This window comes from Malus domestica, chromosome 15, assembly GCF_042453785.1.
Source record: "Malus domestica chromosome 15, GDT2T_hap1".
NCBI lineage: Eukaryota > Viridiplantae > Streptophyta > Magnoliopsida > Rosales > Rosaceae > Malus > Malus domestica.
Genome location: NC_091675.1, coordinates 16,750,480 through 16,761,961, shown reverse-complemented (window position 1 = coordinate 16,761,961; position 11,482 = coordinate 16,750,480). Strand labels below are relative to the sequence as shown.

The 11,482-nt window shown below is 32.9% G+C and overlaps 1 protein-coding gene across 2 annotated transcripts; it reads left to right on the top strand.

The window, feature by feature from the left end:
• Positions 1-8,801: 8,801 nt before the first annotated feature.
• LOC103425011 (uncharacterized) lies at positions 8,802-10,625 on the top strand. Of its 2 annotated transcripts, none has more exons than XM_008363096.4 (4): positions 8,802-8,961; positions 9,193-9,433; positions 9,551-9,603; positions 10,114-10,625. In XM_008363096.4, the coding sequence occupies exons 1-4, from the start codon at positions 8,922-8,924 to the stop codon at positions 10,473-10,475; spliced, it is 696 nt and encodes a 231-aa protein (XP_008361318.3). In that variant the 5' UTR covers positions 8,802-8,921; the 3' UTR covers positions 10,476-10,625. The 2 variants fall into 2 exon arrangements, with proteins under 2 accessions (XP_008361318.3, XP_017184955.3); XM_017329466.3 differs by having other exon boundaries at positions 10,084-10,625.
• Positions 10,626-11,482: the final 857 nt, after the last annotated feature.

The following is an 11,482-nucleotide window of genomic DNA, read 5'->3' as shown; positions in this document are numbered from 1 at the left end:
TTGAACGGTTGGTGAAAGTTGAAAGTTTGGTGATGAACGGTTAGTGAAAGTTGAAAGATTGGTGGAAGTTGAAGTATTGCTTTGTGGAAAATTTAGTGATTTTTCAATATTTATTTGAATTTAAATATTTTTAGATTAAAATGTTCATAAAATTAATTTACGATAATTAACATTTTTTTTTAATTTAATTTAAGAAAAAAATTAGCATAAGTTCATTATTTAATAATTCCGGGCTAAAATTTTAGGCCAAAATGGTTGGAGCAGAAAAAACTGTTTCTAGGCTAAAAAATTTGGCTTTTAACCCAAGGGGTGGAGATGGTCTTAGTGTAAATAATATCGTTTGTTAAAAAAAATATTTTTCTTTCTAAATATAAAAAAAAAGTGCAATGTTAAATTTTTAAAGTGTTAATAATATTTTTATATTTTTTCTTTATTTTTATATTATAATTTAAATTTATTTGACCATTAATGATGGAGGTCCACAACCCTAAATAAATATCTAGATATTCAGACTCATAAATGTGTCAAAATTATAGTTTGGGGCACACATACCTCATATTTTGCTACGCTGAATTAAATACCTCACCAACTCGGATTTTTCAACTGCTTTCTATTGTCATATTTATAAAACTTCAATAAAAAAATGCATATAGAAATATTAAAAAAGTTAAAAATATGTAATGGGGTTGGATTTTCCAACTGATTGCAATGAATTATCGTACTTCTGTAAAAAAAAAAAAAATGTATTCTGATCAATGCGTATTCAATTTCTATTGATTTCTGTCTCATAATAATTAATAACTAACTTTATTCCAAAATTAATAACTGACTATTTAACTTACTAATCAATCTAGTAAATAAATGATATAAATAAATACAAGAAAATTAGGTTGACTATTTGATTTCAATTAGCCGCCCACAAGGCACCCAATTTTTTCCATGAGCTCAATAATTTTCCATTTTAAAAGTATTTTATGCAAATGCTGCAGTCTGCAAGTGCATATAATTTAGGCTAATTAATGCAGACGTTTGAAGATGTTTATTGACTTGACGTACAAGGTAGGTCTTCTAAGTTATGTCTGCAGCCCTCAATTTCAAACCTTTCAATTTTTTGAACAATCGATATTATTTATACTAAAAGGGAGGGGGTTGGGTTTAGCCTCACAATCAGCTAGTAATAATTTAATTCAAATATGTCTTTGGTGAGAATCGAACCTAAGATCTCTCACTTACAAATGAAGATGAATACTACTAAATCGTAGTACTAAGTGACCAAACCTTTCAATTTTGAGTGGTCAAACTGACGCCACCAAATGCAATATTATCAGGAAACAATTTAAGACTTCATAAAATCAAGTAAAAATTAAAATTGAATGAAAAAAAAGAGAGAAAAAAAAAAGTAATGGGTGCTGCCAAACTGGGCCTTGAGTATTTAATGGAAGAAAAAAAATATGGGCCTGATTATTTGAGTCAAGTGGGCTGGGCCTATCTTAGCTATTACCCAAGTCCATGGACCCAGCCTTGTGCAGATGCAAGATCTCTCTAACAAATTGGTTATTAAAAGACCTGTATACAGCTTTTAATAGGTTGGGCCTGGCCGGCAGCGACACGGGATTTAGGAGAATTAAACCCAAAATTTCAAGTTCAAGGTGAATGTCTTTACCTAATTGAAATAGGAAATTGTTGTTAGCATTTCAAAAATTTCATTTAACACTTCAAACTTTTTATAATTAGAAAGAAAAATACACTTGTGATGAGTGTAGAATGAGATTTTTGGAGTGCTAATAACAATTCTTATATATTAGTCTCTTACACAAACTCAAGAAAAATGGCATTTTCTTAATTTTTATTCAAGGACGAAATACGCGTAGGAGATGATTTTTTTGGAAAGGAATCATCTCCGGATCCCTTCCACCAAATCCACCAATCCAAGCCCTTGAAATTTGATCCAACATCTAAAAATAGGGGCCTACTTTAAAAGTTATAATAACTTTAGCCGTTTGATCAAATTTCAAGGGCCTAAATTGGTGGATTTGGTGAAAGGGATCAGAGAGGATCCCTTTCCGATTTTTGGTACTCACTTTCTTTATTGTGCTTTTATGTTTAGTTCAGACATTTAAACTGAATTAACTAAAATAAATAAATGAATAAATAAATGGAAGAGTGAAAAGAAAAAAAAAAGCATGTATGTGTGTGTGTGTGTCTATCTATATACATAGAGAGAGAGAGAGAGAGAGAGAGAGAGAGAGAGAGAGAGAGAGAGAGAGAGAGAGAGAGAGAGAGAGAGAGAGAGAGAGAGGAATAATTACACACTCATTTTTAGCCCTTGACACCCTTGTTAATTTTTTTTCATTAATCTTCTTCAATTCGTTTAATCCGGTGGTCAAAAATTGAAAGGGTGTCCTATTCCCCAACTAGAAAGACGAATTTATATTCATTAATTTAACTAGATCACCTTAAGCCTCATTCTTTTCAAGCAAAAATAATCTTAAATTAGATTTCTTGTGAGGATGGATCTTCTCTTCTAGCACCAGATTCTCTCTTAAGGTTGAAAAACTGAAATCTTTAATTGAGCAATCTAGCTCATCTTCTTCTAAAGCAGACCTGAAAAAGGTTTTACAAATTCTTGAAGACTTGGTAGATGATAATGGAGACGGCCGTTATGGGATTCTTTCGCCCATTCCTTAGGGCAAAAAAGCATGAATTGCTTTTCTTATGAAAACAAACAAGATAAGAATAATTGAAATGTTGCCTGATATCAAGACAAGAAAATAATTATTCTACTTTTGAATAATTTGCTACTTTTAATGCAGCTATGTGCATCTGTTTGATTCTTTATTTAAGAGTTTTTTTTTTTTTTGTTCATCTATATGAAGTTGAATTAGGTCTACTGAATAAAGTGAATATATCGTCCACTATGTAAGGCTGCTTTATGATGACCCTCTACTTAGGCAACACCTAGAAGATTATTTCTTTATCGTTTTGATTTTAGGTTTTGTTATAAGAGCCTTGGTGCTCAGTTGTAAACAAGTTTTTCTTCAAATTGTAAAATTGTAGTCTAAAAGTATGACAGTGCTTTCGCGTCTGTTATAACTACGTTGTGTGCATCTTTCTGACTGAAGATATATTAAATGTGAGGTTGTTTTATTATTTTCTTACATCTTTAATTTGCTTTATGCTTCTTTTAACTATTTTAATTTCCTTTTACTTTATATTTGTTTATTTCAATTGTTATTAATAATTTTATTATGTTCATACATATATTCTGTCACATCCCGGCTCGGGACGTACCATTTCCCGAGCCCGCTCCACCACCGTAGCACAATATTATCCGCTTTGGGCTTACCATTCCCTCACGGTTTTGTTTTTGGGAACTCACGAGCAACTTCCCAGTGGGTCACCCATCCTGGGAGTGCTCTGGCCTCCTTCTCGCTTAACTTCGGAGTTCCTACGGAACCCGAAACCAGTGAGCTCTCAAAAGGCCTCGTGCTAGGTAGGGATGAAAATACACATTTAAGGATCACTCCCCTGGACGATGTGGGATGTCACATATTCTCTTCCAATTACAAATTTAAACAAGATTAGACGTCTTTGAGTCATATATATTAGGCCTGGCAATTCCTGACACGACCCGATAACCCGACACGACACGAAATTAACAGGTGTTCGGGTCGACACGATAACGAAACGGGTCGTTATCGGGTAACCCGATAAGCACCTGTTAAGATAACGGGTTTGTTCGGGTATACACGTGGGTAACACGATACACGATAAGCAGAATATTAATTTAATAATTTATAACCCTAAAAAAATACTATAATAATTATATATATATATTAATTTAACAATTTTATACCCCTAAAAACTATAATAATTATATATATATATATATATTAAATTAACTATAATAATTATAATAATTATATATACTATAATAATTATAACCAAAATATTAACTATAATAATTATATATATATATATATATATTAAATTTTATACCCCTAAAAACAATAATAATTTTACATACAAAATAAATAGATTTAAATCTACTTAATAAATAAATATATATATATACACACACACACCATTGAACTTCATGGGATACGAATTATACGAAACTAATTTCAACGATCCAACCGTCAAACATGTTTGTATATACTTCGAGATCGCATACGCCAAAAAATGTAAAAAACAAACATTCAGAGAGCAAGTAACGGGACAAAACTTTTTGACAGTTATAAACAAAAAATCACGATTTAACGGTCATTTTAACTCCGATTTTGAAGATTTTTTACAACCACACTCCTTGACCCTATATGAATACAATGATTGAATTCGATCTTCAATTTAAAATATTTACACTAGTGGATACCACAAAATCTTATGTTATACTTAATAAAAGTATGAATAAACTCTTAAGTATTAGTGAATCTATTGTTTTGATGGGATACTCATTCTACAAAACTAGTTTCAATGATCCAACCGTCAAACATGTTTGTATATACTTCGAGATCACATACGCCAAAAATTGCAAAAAACAAACATTCAGAGATCAAGTAATGGGACAAAAGTTTTCGACGGTTATAAATGAAAAATCACGATTTAACGGTTATTTTAACTCCGATTTTGATGATTTTTTACAACTACACTTCTTGACCCTATATGAATACAAGTAATGAATTCGATCTTCAATTTAAAATATTTACACTAGTGGATACCACAAAATCTTATGTTATACTTAATAAAAGTATGAATAAACTATTAAGTATTAGTGAATCTATTGTTTTGATGGGATACTCATTCTACGAAACTAGTTTCAAATATCCAACCGTCAAACATGTTTGTATATACTTTGAGATCGCATACGTCAAAAATTACAAAAAACAAACATTCAGAGATCAATTAACGGGACAAAACTTTTCGACGGTTATAAAAAGAAAAATCACGATTTAACGGTTATTTTAACTCTGATTTTGATGATTTTTTGCAGCTACACTCGTTGACCTTATATGAATACAATGATTGAATTCGATCTTCAATTTAAAATATTTACACTAGTGGATACCACAAAATCTTATATTATACTTAATAAAAGTATGAATAAACTATGAAGTATTAGTGAATCTATTGTTTTGATGGGATACTCATTCTACGAAACTAGTTTCAATGATCCAACCGTCAAACATGTTTATATATACTTCGAGATTGCATACGCCAAAAATTGCAAAAAACAAACATTCAGAGATCAAGTAACGGGACAAAACTTTTCGACGGTTATAAACGAAAAATCACGATTTAACGATCATTTTAACTCCGATTTTGATGATTTTTTACAACTACACTTCTTGACCCTATATGAATACAATGATTGAATTCGATCTTCAATTTAAAATATTTACACTAGTGGATACCACAAAATCTTATGTTATACTTAATAAAAGTATGAATAAACTCTTAAGTATTAGTGAATATATTGTTTTGATGGGATACTCATTCTACGAAACTAGTTTCAATGATCCAACCATCAAACATGTTTTTATATATTTCAAGATCGCATACGCCAAAAATTGCAAAAAACAAACATTCAGAGAGCAAGTAACGGGACAAAACATTTCGACGGTTATAAACGAAAAATCACGATTTAACGGTTAATTTAACTCCGATTTTGATGATTTTTTACAACTACACTCCTTGACCTTATATGAATACAATGATTGAATTCGATCTTCAATTTAAAATATTTACACTAGTGGATACCACAAAATCTTATGTTATACTTAATAAAAGTATGAATAAACTTTTAAGTATTAGTGAATCTATTGTTTTAATGGGATACTCATTCTATGAAACTAGTTTCAATGATCCAACCGTCAAACATGTTTGTATATATTTCGAGATCGCATACGCCAAAAATTGAAAAAAAAAAACATTCAGAGAGCAAGTAACGGGACAAAACTTTTCGACGGTTATAAACGAAAAATCACGATTTAATGGTTAATTTAACTCCGATTTTGATGATTTTTTGCAACTACACTTCTTGACCTTATATGAATACAATGATTGAATTCGATCTTCAATTTAATATATTTACACTAGTGGATACCACAAAATCTTATGTTATACTTAATAAAAGTATGAATAAACTATTAAGTATTAGTGAATCTATTGTTTTGATGGGATACTCATTCTACGAAACTAGTTTCAAAGATCCAACCGTCAAACATGTTTGTATATACTTCGAGATCGCATACGTCAAAAATTACAAAAAACAAACATTCAGAGATCAATTAATGGGACAAAACGTTTCGACGGTTATAAAAAGCAAAATCACGATTTAACGGTCATTTTAACTCTGATTTTGATGATTTTTTGCAGCTACACTCCTTGACCTTATATGAATACAATGATTGAATTCGATCTTCAATTTAAAATATTTACACTAGTGGAAACCACAAAATCTTATATTATACTTAATAAAAGTATGAATAAACTATTACGTATTAGTGAATCTATTGTTTTGATGAGATACTCATTCTACGAAACTAGTTTCAAAGATCCAACCGTCAAACATGTTTGTATATACTTCAAGATCGCATACGTCAAAAATTACAAAAAACAAACATTTAGAGATCAAGTAACGGGACAAAACGTTTCGACGGTTATAAACGAAAAATCACGATTTAACGGTCATTTTAACTCCGATTTTGATGTTTTTTTACAACCACACTCCTTGACCCTATATGAATACAATGATTGAATTCGATCTTCAATTTAAAATATTTACACTAGTGGATACCACAAAATCTTATACTATACTTAATAAAAGTATGAATAAACTATTAAGTATTAGTGAATCTATTGTTTTGATGGGATACTCATTCTACGAAACTAGTTTCAATGATCCAACCGTCAAACATGTTTATATATACTTCGAGATTGCATACGCCAAAAATTGCAAAAAACAAACATTCAGAGATCAAGTAACGGGACAAAACTTTTCGACGGTTATAAACGAAAAATCACGATTGAACGGTCATTTTAACTCAGATTTTTGATGATTTTTTACAACTACACTCCTTGACCCTATATGAATACAATGATTTAATTCGATCTTCAATTTAAAATATTTACACTAGTGGAAACCACAAAATCTTATGTTATACTTAATAAAAGTATGAATAAACTCTTAAGTATTAGTGAATCTATTGTTTTGATGGGATACTCATTCTACGAAACTAGTTTCAATGATCAAACCATCAAACATGTTTGTATATATTTCGAGATCGCATACGTCAAAAATTACAAAAAAACAAACATTCAGAGATCACGTAACGGGACAAAACTTTTCGACGGTTATAAACGAAAAATCACGATTTAACGGTTAATTTAACTCTGATTTTGATGATTTTTTACAACTACACTCCTTGACCTTATATGAATACGATGATTGAATTCGATCTTCAATTTAAAATATTTACACTAGTGGATACCACAAAATCTTATGTTTATACTTAATAAAAGTATGGTATAGTACTATTGTTTTATTTTTTTTCATAATTATTTTGGTAAACTTCTCATAATTTGAATGATTTTTAATGTTTGGTTTTTCTATGCTTAGTTTATGCAGAAGATAGTTATGACGTGGAAAACCTTACTGAAAACATCATCAACATAACTCTTGAAGGCAATAGATCAAGCCAAAGTTCCAATGCAATTTCATGATGATCGATGTAAATCGAGGATTTTGTAAATTGAGGTTTAAACTTTTGAGAAAGATTTCACAACCTTGAAAACAAAAACTGTTTCATTTTGCATATCCTTGCACATTTAAAATTTGTAATAGATTAGTAGTGTATGTATTATTTTTTTATTAGGCTCATATTTTCGAGTGTAGATGTAGTACTTAAACGACAAATGTGTTTTAATGTTTTGAAGTAATATTTATGTGGCAATGTGTGGTATGTGCAAATTTAAGAAAAAAAATATATTTTTCTTAACGGGTCATAACGGGTCGGGTCACTTTACTCGTTGGGTAAAGTGACACGACCTGTTAAGGACCCGTTAAAATAACGGGTGTGACACGACACGACCCGTTAAGATAACAGGTGTTACACGAAAACGACACGAACACGACTGACACGACCCGTTTGCCAGACCTAATATATATATAAGCCTTTTAAGGATGATTAACATGTGATTCACTTTTAAGAGTAAAGTTGCTTCAGTATTTGACGACAAAGTAGATGAAATTTCATCGAATCTGTCAATGAGAAGGTTAATTGGCTGATTTCAAATAGTTCATGAGGTAGGAATTGACATTTTACCACAGTGATAGAAATGTGTTAAAATTATTGCATGATGGCGTGGGTTCAAACTATGACAAAACTAATCTAACAAAATCTATTGTTTGAAAAAAAAAATTAGGAGGTTAATTAACTAGAAGATTAGTTTACAGGGTCATTTTCAATTGGCTAATAGCTTAGAAGGTCGAACGACAATTTATATACATACTAGGCCTGACAACTTCTTACACGACTCGTTAATCTGACACCAAACGACACAAAAATAACACATTTTGGACCAAGTTGTTAAATAGTTAGGTTGTTATTAGGTAATCCGTTAACATTTCGGATCGTTATCAGGTTAGCCGATAAAAACCCAATAAACTATTATAAATGCTTTAGAACCTTGTGATAGGGGACAACCGGTCCTATCTCGAATCGCATTCTTTTCTCTGTTATAGCGGGTCCAAGCCGCCGCAATAGACTTAACAGGTAGGCCCTTTGTCCAATCTGGCATCTTACACGTTTTGATTCGATTCTATTTTCTCACTTGTCATCCTCTCGTTTCGCCAACTGATCTTCTAACCATCTCCGTCTCCCTCTCTCTCTCTCTCTCTCTCTCTCTGACAAGCAACTCCAATGGCAGAATCCAAACCTGGAACAACGCAAGCTCCGCCTGGTACGATTTTTTCCAAATATCTAATTCTCGTTTTACTCCCGAACCCCCATTTGTTAGATAATCCAATTTGATCATTTTCTGGATCTAATTATTGTTTCGGATTCGATTAGTTCTGCTGAATTTCCTTAAAGTTATCTAATTTTGGTAGATATTAATGTGTTTGTGTAGAAAAGAGGATTATCGTTTAATTAATGGGATGAATTTCTTGTAAATGTCGAAAATTCGTAACAGATAAGGAAGTAAAGGCACCTAATTTGCTTGAAAGAGCAAAGGAAGAGATTGAGGGAATGCGGCACACAGACAAATCACATCATGATCACAAGGAAACTCATGGATTGCGAAATGATATCGATGAAAACACCCCGTTAGATGGTGTCAAAGCTCCGAATATGTTCGAGAGAGCGAAGGAGGAGTTTGAGGCCATAGTTGAAGCAATTCATCCCAAGAAAGAGTCTCCCACTCATGGAAAAAAGTTGGTTTTTATTTTCCCGTTAATTTGAGCAAATTGAAAAGTTGAAATGTAGGATCAATTTGGCCTTTTTGATGTGCTTAAGTTTGTGCCTCGTCGCGTTTGTTGATTTGATTGCAGGGACGAAAGTAAAAAGGAGCCGAAAAAACAGGAGAAAGCTGTTTCTCTATCAGGTATGACATTCATTACAATGTTGTTGCATGTATGAGATGATTTCTCGGAACTTTTGCATCGGTTCGGTTTCCATTAGTCGAACTAGCAGTTTTAAGAAGATAAAGTAAGGGTCAAGAAAGACAATACGCTGTAGTTGTACTTGTAGTCCTCTATGCTCACCTTGAAGGTCTCATTGGGTTTCCCCAATTGGTGGTTTTGAAATTCGATCGTAACCCTATTTTCCTCCATTTTCTTGAGCGTCCCAGGCTTCGTCTTGATTGGATTGTGGTCCAAACTGTTCTGTGTTTGTATATAATTTTGCCTCTGAGTCTTCGATCTTGTCCATTATTATTTGTTATACTGCAAACGCTAAGTTTAATATTCTAATTGTTAAGGTCCACGCGATTGTTTTTATGTTGCTTTTCCGACTCACATGTTTATACTATAGTCTATATATCTCAAACTTTGTAATCTTCTCCGTTTGACCAAAAAGAAAAAAGAAATCTTTTCCATTTGTGGCATGCTGGCAGAAAATCATGTCAAGATAGCCAGTTTGATTGGGAAAGCCAAGGAGAAGATTGAGACAATGATGCACCATGAGAAGTCGTTGAAGAATCATGATAAAGAAACACACGAGAAGTCACCAAAGCATCATACCAAAGAAACTCACGGAAGGAGTAATGACATTGACGAGAGTATCCCAATCGATCATGTTAAGGGTCCGAATGTTTTTGAAAGAGCAAAGGAGGAAATCGAGGCCATTCTCGAAGCGATCCATCCCAAGAAAGAAGAGAAAAATCCGGTTTCCACACCTAAAAAGGAAGGTGGGTTTGGGGTGTCAATAGGAAGAGGTTTGGAGAAGGTGTGCTCCCCTCATGGAAACAAAGATTAGTTGTGAGTTTTTTGTCAAGTTGTGTGATACTTCATCCTCATTCTTTTCTGCCTGATGACAAATCAGGGGATATACATGAAAAATTGTAAGATTTTTTGGTTACTTAAGTTTCTGTATGGCATTCATGTGCATTATATATCCTTCTTATCACTTGATGGCCTCATTTGGAGTCCGGGATTGGATCGGAATGGATAACTTACTATAAATAATCCTTGCACGCTGAAGAACAAAATGAAAATTTTGGGTCCAATTTGAATCGAGAAGATAGATTACTCGTTATGGAAACTTGTAGGTAGGATTAGGAGGGATAAGTTTCATTTATGTCCAATCTATCTCCTCAAAAAATGAAATTCATTCACCTCTAGAGCTTAAACAGAGTGGTTTATCAGTTCCTATTCAATTGTAGAGGCCGATATGTCTCTTTATCTTCATCCACAATAGAAACAAGACGTGGGATCTCTAGCATGAATTGGCCATTTATCCGTTGATGATCGTTGATTGCTGTGAATCTCACACGTGGCGGGGCTCCCCAAATCTTGCAAAAACAGGTCTCACAAAGCAACGAGACCTTGCCTTTTCATGCATAACAGAGCTAGAGTGTTACACCACTACTTTTGTAGCAATAAATTAGAGCTAAAAAACAGAGGCATGAGTATGTGGAAGGTCAGGAAACAGAAGCCTTCACAGTGAAGGCAGGGCAATTTAGTCACTAGCAAAGCCTGCAGAACGGTGGTCATGACGATCGTCCGAAGACTCCGACCCCATCAATGATGCCATCGGTGACATAAAACCAAACCCCTAAAGGCGAAATTGGGCTTCAAATTCGAGAATTTTATCTGCATCGGGATGACACCGCGATAATATTCTGAGTTGATCGAGAACTGCATTACAATGTGTTATTGACTTGAAAAACCGTCGGAGTAGCATACGTTGTTCTCATCGGTCACAGTCCCAACACAGAACAACTTTTTGCATACTTCAACCTGGAACTTGTGAATTGTGATTGA

Bases quoted from the DNA above. Each gene is read 5' to 3' on its own strand.
- LOC103425011 (XM_017329466.3), top strand. From the start codon at position 8,922: ATGGCAGAATCCAAACCTGGAACAACGCAAGCTCCGCCTG. The intron at 9,434-9,550 runs GTTGGTTTTTAT...ATTTGATTGCAG, and splicing joins TCTCCCACTCATGGAAAAAA to GGACGAAAGTAAAAAGGAGC. The intron at 9,604-10,083 runs GTATGACATTCA...AAAAGAAAAAAG, and splicing joins GAAAGCTGTTTCTCTATCAG to AAATCTTTTCCATTTGTGGC.